The sequence below is a fragment of the Chrysemys picta genome, chromosome 7 (assembly GCF_011386835.1).
Source record: "Chrysemys picta bellii isolate R12L10 chromosome 7, ASM1138683v2, whole genome shotgun sequence".
Taxonomy (NCBI): Eukaryota; Metazoa; Chordata; order Testudines; family Emydidae; genus Chrysemys; species Chrysemys picta.
This window is the reverse complement of record NC_088797.1, coordinates 42,047,110-42,071,071: the sequence shown is the minus strand read 5'-3', so window position 1 is coordinate 42,071,071 and position 23,962 is coordinate 42,047,110. Positions and strand designations below refer to the sequence as shown.

The window sequence follows — 23,962 nt, the reverse complement described above, 5'->3', positions numbered from 1 at the left end:
TTTTAGAGAGAGGTAAGGGATTGATTCTGTGTACACAAATTTGCAGAGGGACAATAGGGTTGAGGTCTGTTATTTCTCACCTCTCTATATATTTATTTAAAAACATTTTTGCTGTTAACAAGAATGTTATCTTTGGAGAGACAAATTCACAGTTCGAAAACTGCAAAACTAAGCATCTCTGATGGTATCTTCTAGACTGAGCACTGAGTCCCATTGGGTAGATAGAACGATTAACCTAAATAATCTATACAGAAGCCCCTGGAACCCCATAATATTGGGTCCCTCATCCATGAACTATTGGAATTCATTTAAAAAACTTTTCTTAAACATTACATGAATATATTGTTTCATACCATAGAATTAGAATTTATAATCCTATTCCATGATGAGATATCTTTGAGCTATAATGTATCTTAATTAAAACTATCTTTAGATAGGTTTTTCCCCTCAAAAAAGCATTTTATAAAAAAAAAAAGTTTTAAATAAAAAATTGGATTTTTTTTTAAATCATTGATTTTTATCCACCCTGATATTAAGCAGTACATGCCATCTGCTGAAATTTTGAAGAAAGTCAAACTACTGAACCAGAGTTAGCTGAAGTTCTAAAGCAGCTTTTGAGAGTAGTAGCTTCTTCTGTAGGTGCAGAGAGAATATTTTCTTCATTTCAGTTTATTCAGCTAGTTCAGCTCACTAACCTAGTATATTCAAAACTGAGAAACCAAATAGGAAGTTTTAAAAAGAAACGAAAATGGCTTCCCTCTTCCAATCTATAAATAAAACCTAGCTGTGAGAGGAGATAAAATCTATTAGTTCTAAAAATCTGAAGCACATGGCAACTAGAAACAGTTAAATTCACTAAATAGAGATTTTTTAAAAAAATAAATCAGTTAATTTAAAGTGCAAAACATGTTTTGATAAAGATTCTGATAATAAAAGTTTTTATGTAACTAGTACATTTAAGATTTTTTGATAAGTTTAAACTATTTTAAAATGCTATTTTTGTTAATTTTTAATTGAATTTGAGTTTCTGCACAAATAGGACTTGTTGTAAATTACAAATAAATTATAAAGCAAATAAACATATTCACCATTTTCTAACATAAATGTAAAAATTAAGAATTTGAATAAATTAACTATATAATTGTTTAGGTAAATGTATATAGCTGTAGTGTATCTTCATGGTTAGCAGAAAGAAATTCCAAATTTAGTGTAAACGCTATATTTAGTTACAAATCAACGTTTTAATGTTATCAACTAATTTGCATCAAGCTTTCTTTAGGAATATAGCTAAAAAGTACAAATGCAAAACTAAAACTCAAACTCAGTTATTTAAATCAAGGTTTACTGCTTGCTGATGTCAAGAGTTCTTCCTTTAATACATGATCAGAACTAGGGTCCTTTGTATGTTGTCATCCTACTGCTATGATACACATTCAGATAAGTCTTAAAAGTAAATCACAAACAATAGGGAAAAATGGTGACAGCTTGGAAAGTGCATATAAAATGGAGCCTTGCAACGTTCCCTTAACTGACATTGTGACGCGTTGGATCACAGAAACCCCCTTGGGAACTGCCAATTGATGTGCCAAGACTACTACTGCCCTGCATTCTCTGCCAGCTCGGGACTCCAACACCCTGGCTTGTTGAGCCAAACACCCAGTCTGCTCCAACACAGACCCAGGGTCTGAACCACGTGTCCCAAAGCTGCAGACTTAACTGAAAGCAACTTACAGAAGTGTTCCTGTCTTTAACACTCAGATGCCCAACTCCCAATGGGGTCTAAACCCTAAATAAATCAGTTTTACCTTGTATAAAGCTTATACTCATAAATTGTTCGCCCTCTATAACACTGATAGAGAGATATGCACAGCTGTTTGCCCCCCTCTCCCCATAGGTATTAATACATACTCTGGGTTAATTAATAAGTAAAAAGTGATTTTATTAAATACAGAAAGTAGGATTTAAGTGGTTCCAAATAGTAACAGACAGAACAAAGTGAATTACCAAGTGAAATAAAATAAAACACGCAAATCTAAGCCTAATACAGTAATACAACTGAGTACAGATAAAATCTCACCCTGAGAGGTTTCAATATGTTTCTTTCACAGACTGGATGCCTTCCTAGTCTGGGCACAGTTCTTTCCTCTGATACAGCCCTTGTTCCAGCTCAGGTGGTAGCTAAGGGATTTCTCATGATGGCTGCCTCCCTTTGTTCTGTTCCACGGACAAATATATCTTTTGCATAAGGCAGGAATCCTTTGTCCCTCTCTGGGTTCCCAACCCCTCCTTCTCAGTGGAAAAGCACCAGGTTAAAGATGGATTCCAGTTCAGGTGACATGATCACATATCACTGTAAGACCTTATAAGCCACTTGCCAGCACACAGGTATACGGGAAGACTTACAGGTAAAACAGAGCCATCTGCAGTCAATTGTCCTGGTTGATGGGAGCCATCAAGATTCCAAACCACCATTAATGGCCCACACTTTGCATAATTACAATAGGCCCTCAGAGTTATTTCATATTTCTAGTTTGCGATACAAGAGTGATACATTTATACAAATAGGATGACCACATCCACATGATAAGCTTTGTAACGATACCTTACAAGAGACCTTTTGCATGAAGCATATTTGTTACATTATATTCAAACTCATTAGCATATTTTCATAAAATCATAGAGTGCAACGTCACTGACATTAGTGACAAATGTGACCCCACATGACCTTGATAGCCTAATATCAACAGTGCTCAATTTGATAAAAGTGTCAGTAACAGGCAATCTAAGAACTGTGAAAGATAAGAGATAGAAGAAAGTCCAGCCTTTCTATGCACGTCTATAGCTGTAGCAACATCAGGAACCTACAGCTGTTGGTTGGATATTTTGTGTCATCAGCCACAGTGAAAGCGAAGGTAGAAAGCTTAAAGGATGATGGGTTAGAAATCAGTTTCTTAATTTAAATTATTTCTGGTTTATTAAAATGACAAGAAAATGGGAAGAGTGACAGGTGGGTGAGGTAATATCTTTTATTGGACCAATTTCTGTTGGTGAGAGAGATGAGCTTTTGAGTTTACACAGAGCTCTTCTTTAGCTCTGGGAAATATGCTCAGGCTTTGTCTACACTACCTTGCTTTTAATGACATGGGTGTGCCGCCACAGCTGTGCTGCTAAAAGGCACGCAGTATAGCAGCAGCTTTGTTGGCAGGAGAGCGCTCCTTCCGACAAAGCGCTGTTCACATCGGTGCTTTTAGTTGGTAAAACTTTTGTCACTCAGGGTGTGTGGGGTTTTTTTTGTTTGTTTGTTTTTTTAACACTCCTGAACAACAAAATTTTGCCGATGAAGTTCCAGTATAGACGAAGCCTTAGTGTCACAGCTAAATACAAGGTGGAACAGATAGTTTAGCATAATAGTTAATGCATTTGGAGGGACCATTCAAGATGAAGTGTCCCGTTAATATCGATCCAGTCATGGGGAAGGGGGGAATGTAGGGGGGTTACAGATTGTTGTAATAAGCCATAAATCCAGGGTGTCTATTCAGTCCATGATTTTGAGTGTCTAGCAAAGTTATGAGTTTAAAGTTATGAGCTCCCAGGCTCTTCTTTCAAATGTATTGTGCGGGTTTCCCTTGAGGATAAGGCCTGAGAGGTCAGATATAGAGTGATTGCTTTGTGAAAAGTTTTCTCCCACAGGTGATAATGTCTACCGCAAAACTGCATAAAAGAAAATGAAAAAGTAGTAAGGATATCCAGAGTTAAATATGGACAGCCAAGTTAAAAGTATTGTAGCCATGTTGGTTCCAGGATATAGGAGAGACAAATATCTGATCTGAAGAAGAGTTCTGGTTAGCTCGAAAGTTTCTCTTTCATCAACAGAAGTTGGTCCAATAAAAGATATTACCTTACCCACATTTTAATTTGGCTGAGACAATGCGGTCCAAAAACATACATTAGAACAGTGGTTCTCAACCAGGGGTACATGTACCCCTGGGGGTACAAAAAGGTCTTCCAGGGGGTACATGAACTCATCTAGATATTTGCCCAGATTTACAACAGGCTACATAAAAAGCACCAGTGAAGTCAGTCCAAACTAAAATTTCATACAGACTGAGTTGTTTATACAGCTCTATATACTATACACTGAAATGTAAATACAATATTTATATTCCAGTTGATTTATTTTATATTTATATGGTAAAAAGGAGAAAGTAAGCAATTTTTCAGTAATAGTGGCTGTGACACTTTTTTTGTCTGATTTTGTAAGCAAGTAGTTTTTGAGTGAGGTGAATTTTGGTGGGGGGAGTACACATGACAAATCAGACTTCTGAAAGGGGTACAGTAGTATGGTAAGGTTGAGAACCACCGCATTAGAAAATTACTGGAAATATGTATTGGACACACAACAATCCATTACCGAGGCAGAGAGGCAGTCTTTCCAGCCTTCTTCTCCTTATGTACAAAAATATCTCATGGATTTGAGGGGATGCTCATTCCAGTATACAGCTAAGTGATGTGTAGCTTCTATTTCTCCAACTTGATGAAATAGAGGAATTTTAAAGAGAGAGTACATTTCGTAAGTGTCCAGAGAGCATGTTACCATTATCGTTTCTACAAAAGAACTACTGGTGCTGAATATCAACAGTAATCTACAGTTATTGCTCCTTTAGATTTTTCTTAAAATGTTTATATAGCTTAGATATGTTTTGACATTTGCTACATGGCTCTGTCAGGCATTAGCATGTGCAGAGAAATTTTTCAGCAAAGCAGAATAACAAATATTTTAAATGACTGAAATAAAGTTGATTTTTTACTTTTGAATTAAGTTTGGTTTAATAATAATAGCTTCAGGATGGTACATTCTTACTTCTGAATCACCCTAGGGTTTTGCCTGAGCTGTTTTACTGTGTGATTTTTTTTTTCTTTACACATTAATTCTTTGTTATTAGCTTTACATTGCTGTAAGATACTCAGTTGATGTTTCACTTTGTAGAAACTCCAAGGATTCCATGTGGAAAAGGTATTTCCTGAAATTTTAACTATTATCAGACAGAAAGGGGTAATCCCAGCTGATATTGATTTGGGTGTACAATTGTTGGTGGGGGTTAGTAGAGGGAAAAGTAAAGGCCTTATTCTTTTCGGTGTAAGATTATACAATATTATGTAGAATATCAAGCTCTATCATTGAATGCTAGAATAAGATTTCATCCCCATTAAATCCCCATTAATGCAAGTTAACCCCTTCATAGAGAGTCTTTTGTTCAGTTTCACTAATGAAGATCCAGAGTTATAATTGACTACAATGTACATATAGTCCTACAGCTGGTTTGTATCCTATTTCTGGTCAGTATTGTATACAGTAGAAGAAAATAAATACTGAGGAATTGGTTTGTAGTTACATGCAAACATACGTTGCTGTTTGCATCTTAGCAGGATGTCTTTAAAGTGTAACAAGTGAATGGCTAGGATTAATATGACCTACTCTGTACCTGTATCCTGGTTTAACACATGTTTGTCAAATAAGTGAGGAAAAAATACCCAGTGACTGCTAAGTGAAATATCTGTTGATGTTGTATATGAAGAGGACAGAGATTGGTGTGTGGAAGAGACTGTCCAGTGGGAATCTTACCTTTATATTTCTGGTCTTTTTTTGGATCTGGTTCTGCTTTCTGTTAGGTCAAACAGCATAAGTGGATACACTTGTAATTTATGAGGGTGTAGGAGAATCAAAATCTATATTGAAATCTTATCTTTACTGTTTCACGTACAGAATTTATTTTCATTTAATAAAAATGAGATTTTTAAATATAGCAGTGAAGAAAGTCTACTAATTTACATGCAGGCACTTGCAGAAATTATTGGAAAGAAAAGGTAGTATACGTCCACAGGTGTCTTAATTTAGATAGCAAGCTTCTACCGAACACCCTGTCCTGCTGGGGCGGCAGGGGAGTGCGGGTGGGGGGGGGGTGAGAGCCCAGGGCTGGGAGTGCAGGTGGTGGGGGAGAGCCCAGGGTTGGGGCAGCAGAGGAGTGCGGCGAGGAGCCCAGGGCTGGGACGGGGAGCAGCCAAAATTTTTTTTGCTTTGGGCCAGCAAAAAACCTAGAGCCGGCCCTGCAAAAGATACTAAGTATTAAAATCTACTGGAGAAAGACATAACATGAACTAGTAGTTGGAAGCTGAAGTCAGACAAATTCAGACCAGAAATAAGGCATATATTTTTAAAAGGTGATCAACCATTGGAACCAACTACTAAAAAGTGGTGGATTCGCCGTTTTGAAGTCTTCAAGACTGGATGCCTTTCTGAAAGATATCCTTCTCTCAAACACAATCATTGGGCTCAATACAAGGGTATCTGTGTGAAATGTAATGGCTTGTGTTATACAGAACATCAGACTGGCCTTAAACTTTATGAATCTGAGTGTTAATTTTTAAAATTTTCATTACTAATTGTTTGTAGTATTTTACACTGCTAGTTGAAACATGCCTAAATGAACTTGTTTCTGTAATAACATTTCAGGTTGATTTTATATGTGGTGGGAAGTGCTACAACATAAACACAGTTGGAAGGCTTAAGAATTTGACTTGTTTTACATTAAAATCAGCATTGATATACATCAGTCAGATGTAAAATAAGGTGTAGGAATATAAAATGAATCCCCCACAAATAGTTTCTCTTGTTTATTTTCAAGATCGAAAATAACTTGCTACATTTTGTTGTGGGTTTTGAAAATATGGAACTGTTACAAAAATAAATTGACTAAGTACAATAATTCCTAACAAGTGTGTGTTTTGTGCAGAAATTCATCTGTCAGTACATTAACTAAATATTGACCATTGAAGTGTTTGGTTCTGGAGAGAGGAAGTTGGCATCATAACAATATATTGTTTGCTAGGTAAGAAGATATTCAAAATATTTAAAACATATCTGTGTGAACCTGTTTGTGCACTCTTTTCTTACAGGTCAGATACCCCTCTAATTTACAAAGCTGTACCAAGCTGGTTTGTAAGAGTAGAACACATGGTGGAGAAGCTGTTGGAGAATAATGGTCAATGCTACTGGTACTGTATCTTGCATATATTTATTATTTCACTTCTGGTTAGTAATACACTGTGATTACTGTCTTGTTTCCTTTCTACCCTTCTGGAGTAAAGTTAGTGAGATGGTGCTAGTGACCAAATCTCCAGGAGTAACTAACCACCTCCAATAATAATAAAGGCTTCAGATTGGGTCATAAGATTGAGGCAGTGCTGGCACTAATAAACCTGTTTCTTTGGACAGAATAAAACTCTACATAAATACACACAGTCTCTCAGCTGTCTGAAATACCCATATGTCTTTACCCACATATACATTTCCAGAGAAAAACTAGTTTTAAATGAATTTTTAAGGTTAAGTACCGATCAGTAATTTTGGACAAAATATGTTATAGTGATACTGCAATTATCCCCAAAACAAGGAAATCCAGAGTAAACCTTAAGCTTAAAAGAAATCTGAATGTGTTAAGGTATGGAAATGCACCATTAAGGCATAACCTTAGCTTTGTCCGGTAGAGATACTATGCAGTAACCTAGGATTATGATTAAGTGATTATGTTTATGGTTCCAAATCAAATTAAATTAGTTTTTGGACGGTTGCTTGTATGTTGTCATTACATTGCAGAGTTACAGTTGTTTTTTGTCTTAAGTGTGCATTTCAAAAATTTTAACAAGAAACAAAATGACAACTCTGTGATCATATATATAACACACTGAATTAATCATAGGACTGGAAGGGACCTTGAGACGTCATCTAGTCCAGTCCCTGCACTCATGGCAGGACTAAGTATTATCTAGACCATCCCTGACAGGTGTTTGTCTAACCTGCTCTTAAAAATCTCCACAACCTTCCTAGGCAATTTATTCCAGTGCTTAACCACCCTGACAGGAAGTTTTTCCTAATGTCCAACCTAAACCTCCCTTGCTACAATTTAAGCCCATTGCTTCTTGTCCTATCTTCAGAGGTTAAGAAGAACAATTCTTCTCCCTCCTCCTTGTAACAAACTTTTATGTACTTGAAAACTGTAATCTTCTCCCCTTTCAATCTTCTCTTTTCCAGACTAAACAAACCCAGTTTTTTCAATTTTCCCTCATAGGTCATGTTTTCTAGAACTTTAATCGTTTTTGTTGCTCTTCTCTGGACTTTCTCCAATTTACCCACATCTTTCCTGAAATGTGGTGCCCAGAACTGGACACAATACTCCAGTTGAGGCCTAATCAGCGGGGAGTAGAGTGGAAGAATTACTTCTCGTGTCTTGCTTACAACACTCCTGCTAATGCATCCCAGAATGATGTTTGCTTTTTTTTGCAACAGTGCTACATTGTTGACTCCTATTTAGCTTGTGGTCCACTATGACCCCGAGTTTGTTTTCCACAGTATTCCTTCCTAGGCAGTCATTTCCCATTTTGTATGTGTGCAACTGCTTGTTCCTTCCTAAATGGAGTACTTTGCATTTGTCCTTCAGTTTGTCCAGATCATTTTGAATTATAATCCTATCCTCCAAAGCACTTGCAACCCCTCCCAGCTTGGTATCATCCGCAAACTTTATAAGTGTACTCTCTATGCCATTATCTAAATCATTGATGAAGATATTGAACAGAACCAGACCCAGAACTGATCCCTGTGGGACCCCACTCGTTATGCCCTTCCAGGGTAACTGTGAACCATTGATAACTACTCTCTGGGAATGGTTTTCCAACCAATTTTGCACCCACCTTTTAGTAGCTACTCATAGGTTGCATTTCCCTAGTTTGTTTATGAGAAGGTCATGTGAGACAGTGTCAAAATTAAATAAAAAAAAAAATTAATTAATGGAGATATCCTATCTCCTAGAACTGGAAGGGACCTTGAAAGGTCATTGAGTCCAGCCCCCTGCCTTCACTAGCAGGACCAAGTACTGATTTTGCCCCAGATCCCTATGTGGCCCCCTCAAGGATTGAACTCACAGCCCTGGGTTGAGCAGGCCAATGCTCAAACCACTGAGCTTTCCCTCCCGCCCAAAAGCTTTACTAAAGTCAAGATATACCATGTCTACGGCTTCCCCCCATCCACAAGGCTTGTTACCCTGTCAAAGAAAGCTATCTGGTATGACACGATTTGTTCTTGACAAATCCATGCTGACTGTTACTTGTCACCTTATTATCTTCTAGATGTTTGCTAATTGATTGCTTTATTATTTGTTCCATTATCTTTCCGGGTACAGAAGTTAAGCTGACTGGTCTGTAAATTCCCCAGGTTGTCCTTATTTGATTTTTTTTTTTTATAAATTGGCATTTATATTTCCCCTTTTCCAGTCTTCTGGAATCTCTCCCATCTTCCATGACTTTTTCAAAGATAATCACTAATGGCTCAGATATCTCCACTCCTTGAGTATTCTAGGCTGCATTTTATCAGCCCCTGGTGACTTGAAGACATCTAATTTGTCTAAAGAACAGGAGTACTTGTGGCACCTTAGAGACTAACAAATTTAGTTAGTTTGGGCTGTAGCCCACGAAAGCTTATGCTCTAGTAAATTTGTTAGTCTCTAAGGGTATGTCTACACTACGGGAGGTTTGAAAAACAGGTTGTATAAAGTCGAAATGTATGCGGCCACACTAAGCACATTAATTCGGTGGTGTGCGTCCAAGTACCGGGGCTAGCGTCGATTTCTGCACCGTTGCACTGTGGGTAGCTACATAGTTATCCCATAGTTCCCGCAGTCTTCCGCGCCCATTGGGATTGTGGGTTAAGATCCTAGTGCCTGATGGGACAAAAAACATCGTCGCAGGTGGTTCTGGGTACAGCCTCACCTCCTTCCTCCCTCCTCCCTCCCTCCCTCCCTGCATGAAAGCAACGGACGGCAGACAACCATTTTCGCGCCTTTTTTCCTGGGTGGGTGAACACTGCAGACTCCATACCACGGCAAGCATGGAGCCCGCTGAGCTCAAGACAGCAGTCATGAACATTGTAAACACCTCGCGCGTTCTCGTGGAGTTTATGCTCAGCCAGGACCAGAAAAACGAGGCGAGGAGGCAGCGGCGGCAGCGCAGCGACAAGCATGATGAGGACATGGACATGGACATGGACATGGACACGGATACAGAATTCTGTGAAACCACGGGCCCCGGTGCTTTGGAGATCATGTTGTTAATGGGGCAGATTCTATCCATGGAACGCCGATTCTGGGCAAGGGAAACAAGCACAGACTGGTGGGACCGCATAGTGTTGCAGGTCTGAGACGATTCCCAGTGGCTGCGGAACTTTCGCATGCGTAAGGGCACTTTCATGGAACTTTGTGACTTGCTGTCCCCTGCCCTGAAACGCCAGAATACCAAGATGAGAGCAGCCCTCACAGTTGAGAAGCGCGTGGCGATAGCCCTGTGGAAGCTTGCAACGCCAGACAGCTACCGGTCAGTCGGGAATCAATTTGGAGTGGGCAAATCTACTGTGGGGGCTGCTGTGATGCAAGTAGCCAAAGCAATCACTCAGGTGCTGCTACGAAAGTTAGTGACTCTGGGAAATGTGCAGGCTATAGTGGATGGTTTTGCTGCAATGGGATTCCCTAACTGTGGTGGGGCGATAGACGGAACCCATATCCCTATCTTGGCACCGGAGCACCAAGCCACTGAGTACATAAACCGCAAGGGGTACTTTTCAATGGTGCTGCAAGCACTTGTGGATCACAAGGGACGTTTCACCAACATCAACGCTGGCTGGGCGGGAAGGGTTCATGACGCTCGCGTCTTCAGGAACACTACTCTGTTTAAAGGGCTGCAGCAAGGGACTTACTTTCCGGACCAGAAAATAACCGTTGGGGATGTTGAAATGCCAATAGTTATTCTTGGGGACCCAGCCTACCCCTTAATGCCATGGCTCATGAAGCCGTACACAGGCACCCTGGACAGGAGTCAGGAGCTGTTTAACTACAGGCTAAGCAAGTGCAGAATGGTGGTAGAATGTGCATTTGGCCGTTTAAAAGGTTGCTGGCGATCATTATTGACTCGCTCTGACCTCAGCCAAAGAAATCTCCCCATTGTTATTTCTGCTTGCTGCGTGCTCCACAATCTCTGTGAAAGTAAGGGGGAGACCTTTATGGCGGGGTGGGAGGCTGAGGCAAATCGCCTGGCTGCTGATTACGCGCAGCCAGACACCAGGGCGATTAGAAGAGCACACCAGGAAGCGCTGTGCATCAGAGAAGCTTTAAAAACCAGTTTCATGACTGGCCAGGCTACAGTGTGAAATATCTGTTTGTTTCTCCTTCATGAAAACCCGCCCCCTTTATTGACTGATTTTCTGTAAGGAACCCACCCTCCCCCTTCCCCCAGCTTTCTTTCAAACCAAATAAAGTCACTATCATTTAAAAATCATTTATTCTTTATTAATAGAATAGAAAAAGAGGGAGGGAACCCGGGTGGTATTTGGGAGGAGGATTGCTGGGAAGGAAAAAGCCACAAAGAAAAGGTTAAAAAAATGACAGCCTTTTGCTTGGGCTGTCTACTGGGGTGGAATGGGAAGGTGTACGGAGCCTCCCCCCCCCCGCGTTCTTACACGTCTGGGTGAGGAGGATACGGAACATGGGGAGGGGGGAGGGTGGAACAGGGGCTGAAGCGGCAGTCTGTTTTCCAGCAGCCGTTCCTGAAGCTCCACCAGACGCCGGAGCATGTCTGTTTGCTCACGCAGCAGCCCCAGCGTTGCATCCTGCCTCCTCTGGTCTTCCTGCCGCCACCTCTCATCTCGAGCGTCCCTCCTGTCCTCACGTTGGTCCCTCCTGTCCTCACGTTCACTGGCTTCTTTCCTATACTTTGAAACTGTTTCCTTCCACTCATTCAGATGAGCTCTGTCACTGCGGCTGGATTCCATAATTTCAGAAAACATCTCGTCTCGCGTTCTCTTCTTACGACGCCTTATCTGTGATAACCTTCGGGATGGAGGAGGGAGGCTTGAGGAATTTGCAGCTGCTGTAGGGAGGGGAAAAAAGAGAGACTTGTTTAAAAAGCTACGTTTTGCAGAACAATGCTTATACTCTTTCACGGTGACCAACACTATTCACATTACATAGCACATGTGATTTCTGTGCAAGGTCGCATTTTGCCTCTTAATGCTGAGTGCCTGTGGCTTTGCTGCTAGAGATCACAGGTCTGGGCAACAGAATTCGGCTTGCATGCGGCCATGGTAAGCCATTGTTTTACAGCTTCTGCGCCCTCCTTTCCCACATACCAAGCATAGCCTGTAGAGTGCTGCGGTTTTTCTGTTAACATTCAGCAGCAGCAGAAAACAAACTAACCACCCCCCCCCTCTCGCCATGAATTCTCTGGGATGATCGCTGTACCCCTCCCCCCCACCGTGTGGCTGGTATCAGTGAAGATCCCTGCAGGCACCAAACTAACCACCCCCCCCCCGCCGCCGCCCCCCTCCCGCCATGAATTCTCTGGGATGATCACGGTACCCCTCCCCCCACCGCGTGGCTGGTAACAGGGAAGATCCCTGCTAGCCAAACGCGAAAAACTCAGGGCCAATTTCCCATCTGCGCTTGGCTAACTGCAGGGAAGGATTTATTTTCCGCCACAGGCAAACAGCCCAGTAGGAACGGCCACCTCTGTCCCCTTAATTAAGTTCCCGTATTTCAACCAGGTTACCAGGAGTGATATCACTCTCCTGAGGATTACACAACAAGATAAAGAACGGATGTTGCTTGAATGCCAGCAAACACCGGGACCATATGCTGCCAGGGTTTGTCAGGCAATGATACCAGATTACTTGCTGCAAGCATGGCGTGGTCAAGTGTCCTACCATGGAGGAGGGAATAAGGATGCACTGCCCAGAAACCTTGTGGCAAGGCTTTTGGAGTACCTCCAGGAGAGCTTCATGGAGATGTCCCTGGAGGATTTCCGCTCCATCCCCAGACACGTTAACAGACTTTTCCAGTAGCTGAACTGACCGCGAATGCAGCCCAAGTCCTCAGGGCAAAGTAATCATTAAAAACCGTTTGCTTTTAAAACAAGTTTTATATTTTAAAAGGTAAACTCACCTGAGGTCCCTTCCATGGGGTCAGAGTCTTGGGTACTGGCTTGGGAGGCTTGGGAGGGTACTTCAGTCAGGGTGAGAAAAAGATCCTGCCCGTTGGGGAGAACGGAGTGCTGTGTGCTCTCTGCAAGCTCATCCTCATCCTCCTCCTCCTCCTCTCCCGCATCGGCAGAATCCTCAGGCGTCGCTGATGAGACTATCCCCGACCCAGAATCCACGATCACAGGTGGGGTAGTGGTGGCAGCCCCCCCCCTAGAATTGCATGCAGCTCGGCGTAGAAGCGGCATGTCCACGGCTCTGACCCGGAGCGACCGTTTGCCTGCTTTGTTTTTTGATAGGCTTGTCTGAGCTCCTTGACTTTCACGCGGCACTGCTCAGAGTCCCTATTGTGGCCTCTCTCCATCATGCCCTTGGAGATTTTTTCAAAAGTTTTTGCATTTCGTCTTTTAGAACGAAGTTCTGCAAGCACTGAATCCTCTCCCCATACAGCGATCAGATCCAGTACCTCCTTCACGGTCCATGCTGGTGCTCTTTTTTGATTATCAGCCTGCATGGTTACCTGTGCTGATGAGCTATCTGTGGTCACCTGTGCTCTCCACGCTGGGCAAACAGGAAATGAAATTCAAATGTTCGCGAGGCTTTTCCTGTCTACCTGGCCAGTGCATCCGAGTTTAGATTGCTGTCCAGAGCGGTCACAATGATGCACTGTGGGATAGCTCCCGGAGGCCAATACCATCGAATTGCGGCCACACTATCCCTAATTCGAAATGTTAAAATCGATTTTGGCGCTACTCCGCTCGTCGGGGTGGAGTACAGAAATCGATTTAAAGGGCCCTTTACATAGAAATAAATAGCGTCGTTGTGTGGACGGTTGCAGGGTAAATTCGAATTAAAGCTGATAAATCCGAATTAAAGTCGTAGTGTAGACCAGGCCTAAGGTGCCACAAGTACTCCTGTTCTTTTTGCGGATACAGACTAACACGGCTGCTACTCTGCAACTTGTCTAATTTGTCTAAGTAATTTTTAACTTGTTCTTTTCCTATTTTACCTTCTGATCCTACCTCAGACAAACAAAGAAGTCATTAAGCACCTCTGCCATTTCCACATTTTCTGTTGTTATTCCTCTTCCCCCCACCCGACCCCCAATTGAGTAATGGGCCTACCCTGTCCTTGGTCTTCCTCTTGCTTCTAATGTATCTGTAGAATGTTTTGTTACCCGTTATGTCTCTAGCTAGTTTGATCTTGTTTTGTGCCTTGGCCTTTCTAATTTTGTCCCTACATTCTTGTTATCTGTTTATATTCATCTTTTGCCAGAAGGAACCAGCAGCCAGTGTCCTCCCTATGAGAGAGCCATATCCTCCTCCCCTAGGTGGTGTGACAGCAGTCCTCTGTAGCTGGATAGCTTGCTCAGCCTTGGAAGTCTCCATATGAATACTGTCAATGAATTCCTTGTGGGCATGGATGCTTCCTAACCATAGCAATTATATTATGACTCCCTCCCAAACTCTCCTGTTTTGTGGTCCCTTAATTGTGGTCGCTTAGCCTCTGGCTTTTAAGGACTTCTCTCCTCGGTCAGCCCTACCGCCTCGTTAATCACACAGAGGGAGGGTGATCACAAGGCTGATTGAGGCTGATCAAGGATGATCCAGGGAACAAAGGCTCAAACAATTCCCCAGACACACAATCCCAACTGACCCAGTAACTGAAATAACCTGAAAGAGAGATTAAAAACACAAACAGCCAAGCAAACTCACTCACCCCAAGGTTAGTACTCACACCTTGTTTCTTCAGCAGGGGGATCTTTGGTTAAAAATGGGTATCCATGGCAAATAAACCAAATAATACTTTTAATATATAAAATGATGCCGTACGGGGAAAAATATTAAATATCCATGTACTATAAGTAACTAAGACTTGATTGAAGGGATAACAGAAGAGGGAATTATTGGAGATGGCAGCCATTTTGACAGGCTGAGATTTTGTGACTCAGCTGTGTGCTGACAGCACTCAGGTCTGTCATTCTGCCCACTGATACAGCATTTATTGTTCCAAAGATTGTTGTAGTGCCTGCCTTCCTTCTCCCACCCCAATATAAGTCCATGATAAGAAGGTTGAGAGGAAAAGGGAAGAGAAGACTAAAATGTACCCTCACAAATGGGGGGAGGGAAGAGGAGCAGAATAGAGAACCTTTTGGGTGTACAGTATTTAAATACCCTGGTGATAAGACAGCTCAGAGTGAAGGCTTTAGTGCTGTATACTCTGGGACTCTCAAAATGTAGCCAAGTTTGAGGGGCGACTTGAATTAATTTCTGCCATCCCTGCGCTCCTTTTTAGCAGGTGGATAGCAATTAAGATAGCCCTAAATAGCTCTTATGAAACTCGGCTTGCATGGAAGATTTTTTTTAAAGTGATATGCCTGCTGTGAATATTAATTGACATGAGAGAATTAAGCAGCTCCTTGTTGTAGATTATCCAAAATGCTTCAGAGGTGGCTCATTAAGTGTGCAGTAAGAAAATGAACAGCTTGGATTTATAAGGTGGTTTTATACTTAATGTTGCTTTCAGTTTTTAGTAGCAAAGCATACTGCTGTTCCACTTTTGGGAAAAATAATGGAAAGAGGGGGTACAAGTGTTTTGCCCTCTGCTTGAATTACCTTTTACAAGAAGTTTTTACTGTTCTGATGACTGAGAATGAGTATACACGTTGATTTGCCTGATGTTAATGTGAAAACTACAGTTGTTTATTCATTAATAAGGAAAAGGAGTGTTCCAATAGTAAAAACAATATCAGTCTAATGGGCTTTTAATCTTGGTATGGGAGGACATGTAGAGGTAGAACTTGAAGGTATATTCACCAACGGCAACATTCATCCTGATCCAGGAGATCTCCACTTGAATTCTACTTAATCATCATGTTGAGGATTTAAGTGATGACTACAGCTGTATGTACATCATTTGCACTGGAGATAAACTTGACCCCAAATGTTGACAGCTGTCATAGAAAAGATAGGCTTATGCTAATAGTATAAGATACTGAAGAAAAGTATGCTTTTCTTCCCCCATCCAATGATTTTGTTAATTGACAATATTCATAACTCTTAATAATTAAAAGAAAGTAGTTTGTTTTATTTGGGAAAAATTGTCTGTTCAGACGACACACATGCCATGACTTAACTGAACGCCTTTTTTTTTTTTTTTTTTTTTTTTTTTTTTTTAAAGGCATCCTGTAAAAGCAATGATGTCTTATGGATTGGCATAATTTTATTTTTGTGGCTTCACTGACGCAGGGAAGCTTGTACTTTTATAATGTCTTGTAAAATTATGCTGATTTCTCTAGCATGTGATTTCATAAAAATAAAAAATTTAAAGGCATCCAAGATATAGTATTAAAAAAAAAAACTTTATGTAGCAAAAACAATGTGAGTTTTAGACTCTCTCAAAAAAGGCTGCTCAGTGAAAACATTTCCCTTCTGTGTACCATAAGTCTCACTTACATGTACGACAGCCTTGGGGCTTGATTTCAGAGGTGCTGCCGTCATTTCCTGCTGACTTCAGTTGTAGGTACTCAGCATGTCTCAAAATCAGGAGCTTTGTATTGGAGGGATTTGGCCATTTTGTTACGGTCCTGGGAGTAGGACCTAACTTTTTAAATTCTGATTTGGGTTCTTGAGGGCTTCAGCATCTCCTAAAAACAGGAAAACTGGAGATGAATGCCTTTGGGGCTGTATTAACCTTTGCAAATGAGTTTTATGACTGCCTTGCTTTTTTAATTCAAAAAAATGACTGTTAAGAATATTGTCCCTTAAGAATACGCTCTTCTTATAGATGTTGCTTTTGACAAAATAGATTAAATTTTAAACATAGTTTGACAAACTTTATAACCTAATTGAATTCCTAATTAGTTTTTTAATGAGTTAACTTACCATTAATACATTTTTGAACAGGCATGGCTTTAAAGCTAGCAACTGTCTTCATTTTGAAAAATGAGCTAGTAATATCTTGAAAGAATGCATGAGCAAATGGAAAAGTACTACTTTGAAGTTAAGTAGGAGCTCAGAGCTTTACAAAAAAGCTTCTCAATTTCCTATGACTGAAGTTGGTTGTCTACCCATTTTACAGCTAGGGAGGTGGAAGTACAGACGTGTGACTTGCCAAATGTCTTGGAGCAAGTGTGGTAAAACTGGTAAACAAAACTCAAGAGCCCTGATCCCCAGTGCCAATAAGTCACGGTCCCTTACCTAAGACTCTGCTCCATGAACTTTTCCCCTATGTTCCTATACAAGGTTAGAATTGCTGGAATTACAGTTCATGTTGTAACCTTGGTCAAATCACTTAATCTTGTTGCTTCAGTTTCCCCATTGTGACAAAGTTCCTCCTCTATCTTGGTGGGTCCTGCACTTATTGGCAGATTTTCTTGCCTCAGAGATTCACCATGTGGGTTGGGGAACAGACCAGAGACCTTCCCCTCTGGAAAAACCCACAGTCCAGGTCAATTGGGAGGTTTGGGGGAACCCGGGCCCGCCCTCTACTCCAGGTTCCAGCCCAGGGCTCTGTGGACTGCAGCTGTCTATAGTGCCTCCTGTAACAGCTGCATGACAGCTACAACTCCCTGGGCTACTTCCCCATGGCCTCCTCCAAACACCTTCCTTATTCTCACCACAGGACCTTCCTCCTGGTGTCTGATAATGCTTGTTCTCCTCAGTCCTCCAGCAGCACACCCTCTCACTCTCAGCTTCTTGCTCCCAGCTCCTCACACTAGCACCACAAACTGAAGTGAGCTTTTAAAACCCAGGTGCCCTGATTAGCCTGCTTTAATTGATTCCTCAACTGGTTCTAGCAGGTTCCTGATTACTCTAGTGCAGTCCCTTCTCTGGTCACTCAGGGAACAGAAAACTACTCATCCAGTGACCAGTATATTTGGCCTCTACCAGACTCCTGTACCCCACTGGTCTGTGTCTGTCACACCATCTATAAAAGAGGGATAATACTTCCCTACCTCACACTGGAGTCGGAAGTGTCTGTAATTTATATTTGAGTTGATGAGGACTGTAGAAAAGTGTGGAAATAAACAGAAGAGATATGCTGAGTCAGCTGTTGCATGTAAATTTCAGTTTTTAAAAGGTCTCTCTTTCTCACCCTCTCTCACCTACTGGTAGTACTGTGATTAAGTTTGGCCAAAGAGTCCCCACGTGACTAGTTATCAAAAACTCTACCTTCAGGCAGGACCCACCAACTTCCAGATCGGGCATTCTTTGTATCTAAAGTAAAAGCCCCATCATAGGGGGGAAAGGAAGAATGATGGAAGGGGAGACAGACAGATGCAAAAGACAATAAGTAACTTCATTTTATTTTTAAAACCATCCTAACCTGTTACATTTCCCACCTGCAGGAGGCTTGATTGCAAAAAGCATTAGATCAGGGGTCAGCATTGTTTTCAAAGAGGGGGAAAAAATATGACCAATCGGAGTGGTGGCCAGCATGACCCTGTGGCCCGTGGCCACATTGACCGGGAAGGGTAAACCGTGGCCGTTTAAGGGTAAACCGTGGGAGCTGCAGGAGGCCGTGCCTGCGGATGGTCAACGTAAACAAAATGTCTCGCAGCCCGCCAGTGGATCACCCTGATAGGCTGCGTGCCGAAGGTTGCCGACCCCTGCATTAGATAATGGGAAATTCTGAGAGAAGACTGGTCAGCTAGTTCTTACCTTTTCTCCATCTTGTCCTCAACTAGAAGCAAGGTCCCCAAGTCATATTTTTTTCTCTGAAAACAGTCCCATTGTCTATTAAATCTAGTGCAAAAATCTATATTGATAATTTTGCAACATTAAAAGCAGAAAGTCAAGTTCTAACAATAATTGCTTTTCATGCTTATAATGCATACCTGATATTTTTGATAATTAGTGATTATTACAGTAATTAAGTTTATATTCAACTTAATCAAACATACTATGGACCAGATCACTAGCTGGTACAAATGTAGTCTGGGCTAACTTACACTAGCTGAGGATCTGGCCTCCTGAATGTGATAGTATATTACTGTAGCTATATACTGGTTTTGCACTTTTTGGCTTGTGAATTTTGCAAATTCACTTGTTGCAAATGTAACTTTCAGTGTCAATTTGATGTTTAATACTTGAAAAGATAAAAGTTTGTTTTTATGGATGAGAAAGCTAACTTGTTTTAACCCATTGATTTAACTTGAAGGTTTTTCTACATCTCTTTCAACTTCTAGCAATAAAATTAATTCCGTAAGTCCTTTTTTTTGCTGTCTATCAGTGAAGCTTTAGTTAAGAATAACAAATGGATATTTTCCCCCATGTAAGCTGTTTAATTTTAAATGTGAATGTTATATTTCTTTTATTTGGCATAAGTAGAGACTTTTTTAACCAAACACCTGTAGCTTCCTACTTTTTCTAATATGATAATAGAATTGTCATTTTGTGTCTATATGACTGAATATATCTTGTGGTTCATGTAATCTAAATGCCAATTAAGTTTCCTTTAAGGCATCCACAATTGGCTAAGCATATAGCAAGGTTCAACACTAGATGGTAGCATTTACTGGGGATAACGCAAACTTCCTTCTGTCATCTAGGCTGGGATGCAAAAGAAAACAACTGCAAAAGTAACTCATTGTATGTGTTGTTTTAGCACAATGTAAGTGAGAGGGCATTCTCACTGGTAAAAATCAGATTTAGTGTAGATTAGAGTAATTTAAGGTATTTTCTAGCAATCCTGACATGCACCTGGATTCTGATTCAATATATCTGCTATTCCTGCTCAAGGACTCTAGAGCAGAGATTACCAATTGTGACAATCTGTGGCAAATGTTCTTTCTCCCTAATGAAGTGGCCACAAAAAAATTCCATGTCACTTGCCAATTAAGGGATTATTTGAAATAAGGACTTCAGATTTGGAAGACTAATTGACTAACCTACTTTTAACACCAAGTCTTTAGAGAATTTACTAAATTATCAGTAAATACATTATGTTGAATGTCTGTCCTTTTATAAGTCTGTAAAAATATTAATGTATATTTGTTAAAACAGGCTAATTAATTTGTACTCCAGTGTAACATACTTTTGCATGCAAAGTTCAAAACATTTGAAAGAAAATGGTGTGGAAAGAGTAGGGTGAAGGCTTTATTTCAGTAAGTGAAAGGTTGCACTTGAAAATGCAAAATTTTCAGCATCATTGGCCAGATTAGGATGATAAGAGTAATTAGCATAGTGTCTGCATCGTGCAAAGTAAAAATCTTTGAGGCTTGCTTGTGTATGCACTTTATATAAAATGAGTCGGTTCTCAAACTTTTTCTTTCTGAGGCCCCCCTAATATGCTATTTAAAAACTCCATGGCCCACCTGTGCCGCCACAACTGGTTTTCTGCATATAAAGGTCAGGCCCGGCATTGGGGGGTAGAAAGCAGGGCAATTGCCTGAGGCCCCACACCACAGAGGACCCCACAAAGCTAAGTTGCTCAGGCTTCAACTTCAGCCCCAGATGGCAGAGCTCAGAGCCCCGGGCTTCAGCTCTGCACAACGGGGCTTTGGCTTTCTGCCCTGGGCTCCAGTGAGTCAAACACTGGCCCCTGCTTGGTGGACCCGCTGAAACCTGCTTGTGGCCCCCCAGACCCCCCTGGTTGAGAACTGCTGCTCTAAAGTGTTTGTTGCTACGAGAAACAGGGTAGGATACAAAAAAGGCTGAAAATACTAATAACTTCAAAAATTAGCAGGGCATATATGGAAAGAATACAGTTTCCTTTTACTGAGGTGACCCTAACTCTTTGTGTAGGGTAGATGGCATGTGGACTATTGTAATAAACTTCCATGTGTTGGAGGGGAGAGATTCTTTTCTTGAAAATTCTGCATGTCTTTGCAAACTGTTGATTTTTCTTTTTTGTCTCTATTAATCCCCTCGCTGGCAGGTTAAATTAGGCCTATGATATAGAATTGGAGCTAATTAGTGTCACTTACTTTTCTCCTTGAATTAAAACAATTAAAAATTAATTTGAGGCACATTGAGAGTTGGTTATTGTAGGATAAATTAACATAAAGGAGATTTTAGATTCTAGAGTTTTGAGGTCTAGATGCCTGTTTAAAAAGGCAGTGACTGTAAATGTTATACTAAGTTCAGACTATTTTTTCAACCAAAATGTGTTTAGATTTTGAAGAAACGTTGGTGTTTGAAATTGAGGGACTAGTGCTATTTTTTAGATTTTACTTACCCCTCCATTAATATAGCTTATTTGTGATGTGCAGCAACCACATTAGTTTCTGGTTTTATGATTTGCTTAAAGAGAGAATTCCCATTATGCCAAAGGGCAGATTAGTTTTGGGCCCCAGATAAGATTAAACAAATGGACATTTGAGACCTAAGCTAGGATTTGTGCTTGTAGAAGAGGAAGAAAACTAGTGCAGTAGCTTACTCCTCCATCATACAATCTTTCTTATTCTAGTTAAGGTAATTCCCTTTTTTCCCCTCTAACTCTTAAAATAGTGGATGGTTAAATGTTTGGCTGCCGCACTAAATTTCAGGATGTTAAAAATGTATATCTTAAAATAGCTCATAGCCCAAGGAGCTTCTTTTAATCATTAGAAATTTATCAAGTGAAACTTGATTAACTATAGCTAAGTTACTGTGGCTTTCAGAAGAATGTAGTGAATAAAAAATAGTTGATGGATGAAAAAAATTAGTATATATTAAATATTTAATGTACTTAAAGCTATATAATCAGACACATAATTTCATCTAACAGTTAAAGTTGTTTTAGTGGTAAAGTAAGTGACATTTCTGCTATAGCAATATTTGACAGTACTATTTACTTAAATATTTACACTGTTGTCTTCAGCAAGACATAGAAGAAATAGCGATGAGACAGTAGTCCTATATCTCGTGCTGGGAGGAAGAAATGGAGAAAAGTGTAGCAACTCATTTAGTGCTGCAGTGCACGTATGAGCTCTGGAGTAGAATGAGTTTAAATCAATATTTAGAATTACAGTATGAGCACTGTAGAAACATTTCAAAGTAGGCTTGTGAAAAAGGAACAGCTGTCTGTCTTTCCTGTCAATCATTTTTATTTTATCATTATGTACTTCTTTATAGTTTTTACCCCTGCCCATCAATTTTGAAAATAAAAAACATGTTGCATTAGAAAGTACCAGAACTGAATATTAGTCTTCAGAATGTTTGAGTGGGGATGCAAATTCTGACCAGATCAGCAACAATGAGTTAATTATTTCTATGTTAATATATAATTCAGGGCTGGAGCCACTCTCTGCTCTTCTTCCCATCCTACACATAAGGTCACACAGGCTTAGACACCTTATATCTTAGACACTGCAGTATTTAGACTTGGAGGACAGGGGAAACAATTTTCCTGTAGAACTCAGCTGACAAAGATCCTGTTTGAAGGACTTTATATCCCATTGGCCCTCATGGCTTGCTTTTTGCCAGTTTAAATTTTGGCATTAGATTCTTAACTTGGGAAAAGGATGTGTCAGACAAAGAAAAATGATAGTTCACAGTGAAAGACTGAGGGAGAGTAAATCTGGTTTCCATAGAACCTTCTTGCAGAAGCCTGAATTAAAATTTCACTGAAGAAAAGCCTACTCATGTAATTTATAAGGTTTTACATCACTGGCAATGCTGGGGCCTTAAAACTTTTACAGGTTTTTATGTTCCTGGGGGAATTGTCTGAGAATGGGAACAGTTAACTAACAATAGAATAATTAACAATGTTACTATGCAGATAGGTTGCTACATGTCTGCCTCAGAGAATGAGATCAATTAACCATCAACAGCAACATTAACAAAATGTGTTTGGTTTTTTTTTTACAAAAGCTATTTTCTTTAACTTAAAAACAAACAATTTTCAGTAACATGATACTAATGTTTAAGTGGTTTTTTTTTTTTTTTTTTTTCCCCAATTCTCAAGAAGTTAAATTTTTCTAGGCAGGCTGCTACATTTCTGCCTCAGGGACAGAGCCTTCCTCCTGCATAACAAAAAGACCTACCCTCCTCCACGCCCCTCGAGCCACAATATCGAGAGAGAGACAGTGTCTCTCGCGCTTGTTGGCTATCTCCACCCCCTGATGGTGATCAACATCTCGCCTGCAGGCACTCATGCCCAGTCTCCCTCCCGCTGCAGTGATTTGCATCTCTGAAGCTGCTCCAGGAATGCTGGAACAGACGCACTTCTGGGGAGGAGAGACGTGTCCCCCTGCAGATTTATTTTGTGTTTTTCTGCGTGGGTGGCACAGAAGTATGCAGTCCATATTTTGGGGGGCGGGGATGGAAGAGCAGAGATGAGGTCTCCAGAAAGGGAATGGGTATCTTGGACAGATAGTCTTGATCTTTCTTCAGGAACTACAGGAAGAACATTGAGTATCTTTTCCCTTTTGTGATTGGAAGAGCATTATGTGTGGCCAACAGGCTGGGAAATTAAGCTTTGGAAAATTAACTCAAGGACTGTTGCTATTCCCTGCAACACAATAAACAAATATTTGTATAGATATTATTTGGAATAGTTAGTATTCAGTTCACCATTCTTGTAAAAGTTCTAAATAGAAGGTGCTCCTGATATTTTCTGATGTGCAGAAAAGCCAGATGTGTCAGACTGAAAAATCAGTAGCTATTTCTGTTGAAACAAAACAAAGGGACAGAGCACCACCTGGCAGAACGATTAGCTGATTGGTAAGATGGTTGTTAGGATTTGGCATTTGACCAGTCCACAAATAATTAGTCGATTGATCAGTCACATATTGTCCTTGTTAAAAATGGTCAAATATTTAAAGCACTATTTTATTAGAACAATAGCAACAGTAACAAAAAAATAAGGGTCACTGATTAAATTAATAGGCAGCAGGTTTAATGCAAACAAGGAAATACTTTTTCACACGATGTACAATTAACCTGTGGAAACTCATGGCCATGG

General features: G+C 40.5%; 1 protein-coding gene across 4 annotated transcripts in view; it reads left to right on the top strand.

The window, feature by feature from the left end:
* The window catches only part of IARS1 (isoleucyl-tRNA synthetase 1), a 237,148-nt gene that overhangs the window by 105,517 nt on the left and 107,669 nt on the right, over nucleotides 1-23,962 (top strand). For all 4 annotated transcript variants that reach the window (XM_065551253.1, XM_065551252.1, XM_065551255.1 and 1 more), the window contains exon 14: nucleotides 6,955-7,053. In XM_065551253.1, the coding sequence (XP_065407325.1) occupies nucleotides 6,955-7,053 (99 nt within the window). The remainder of the gene's footprint in view (nucleotides 1-6,954; nucleotides 7,054-23,962) is intronic.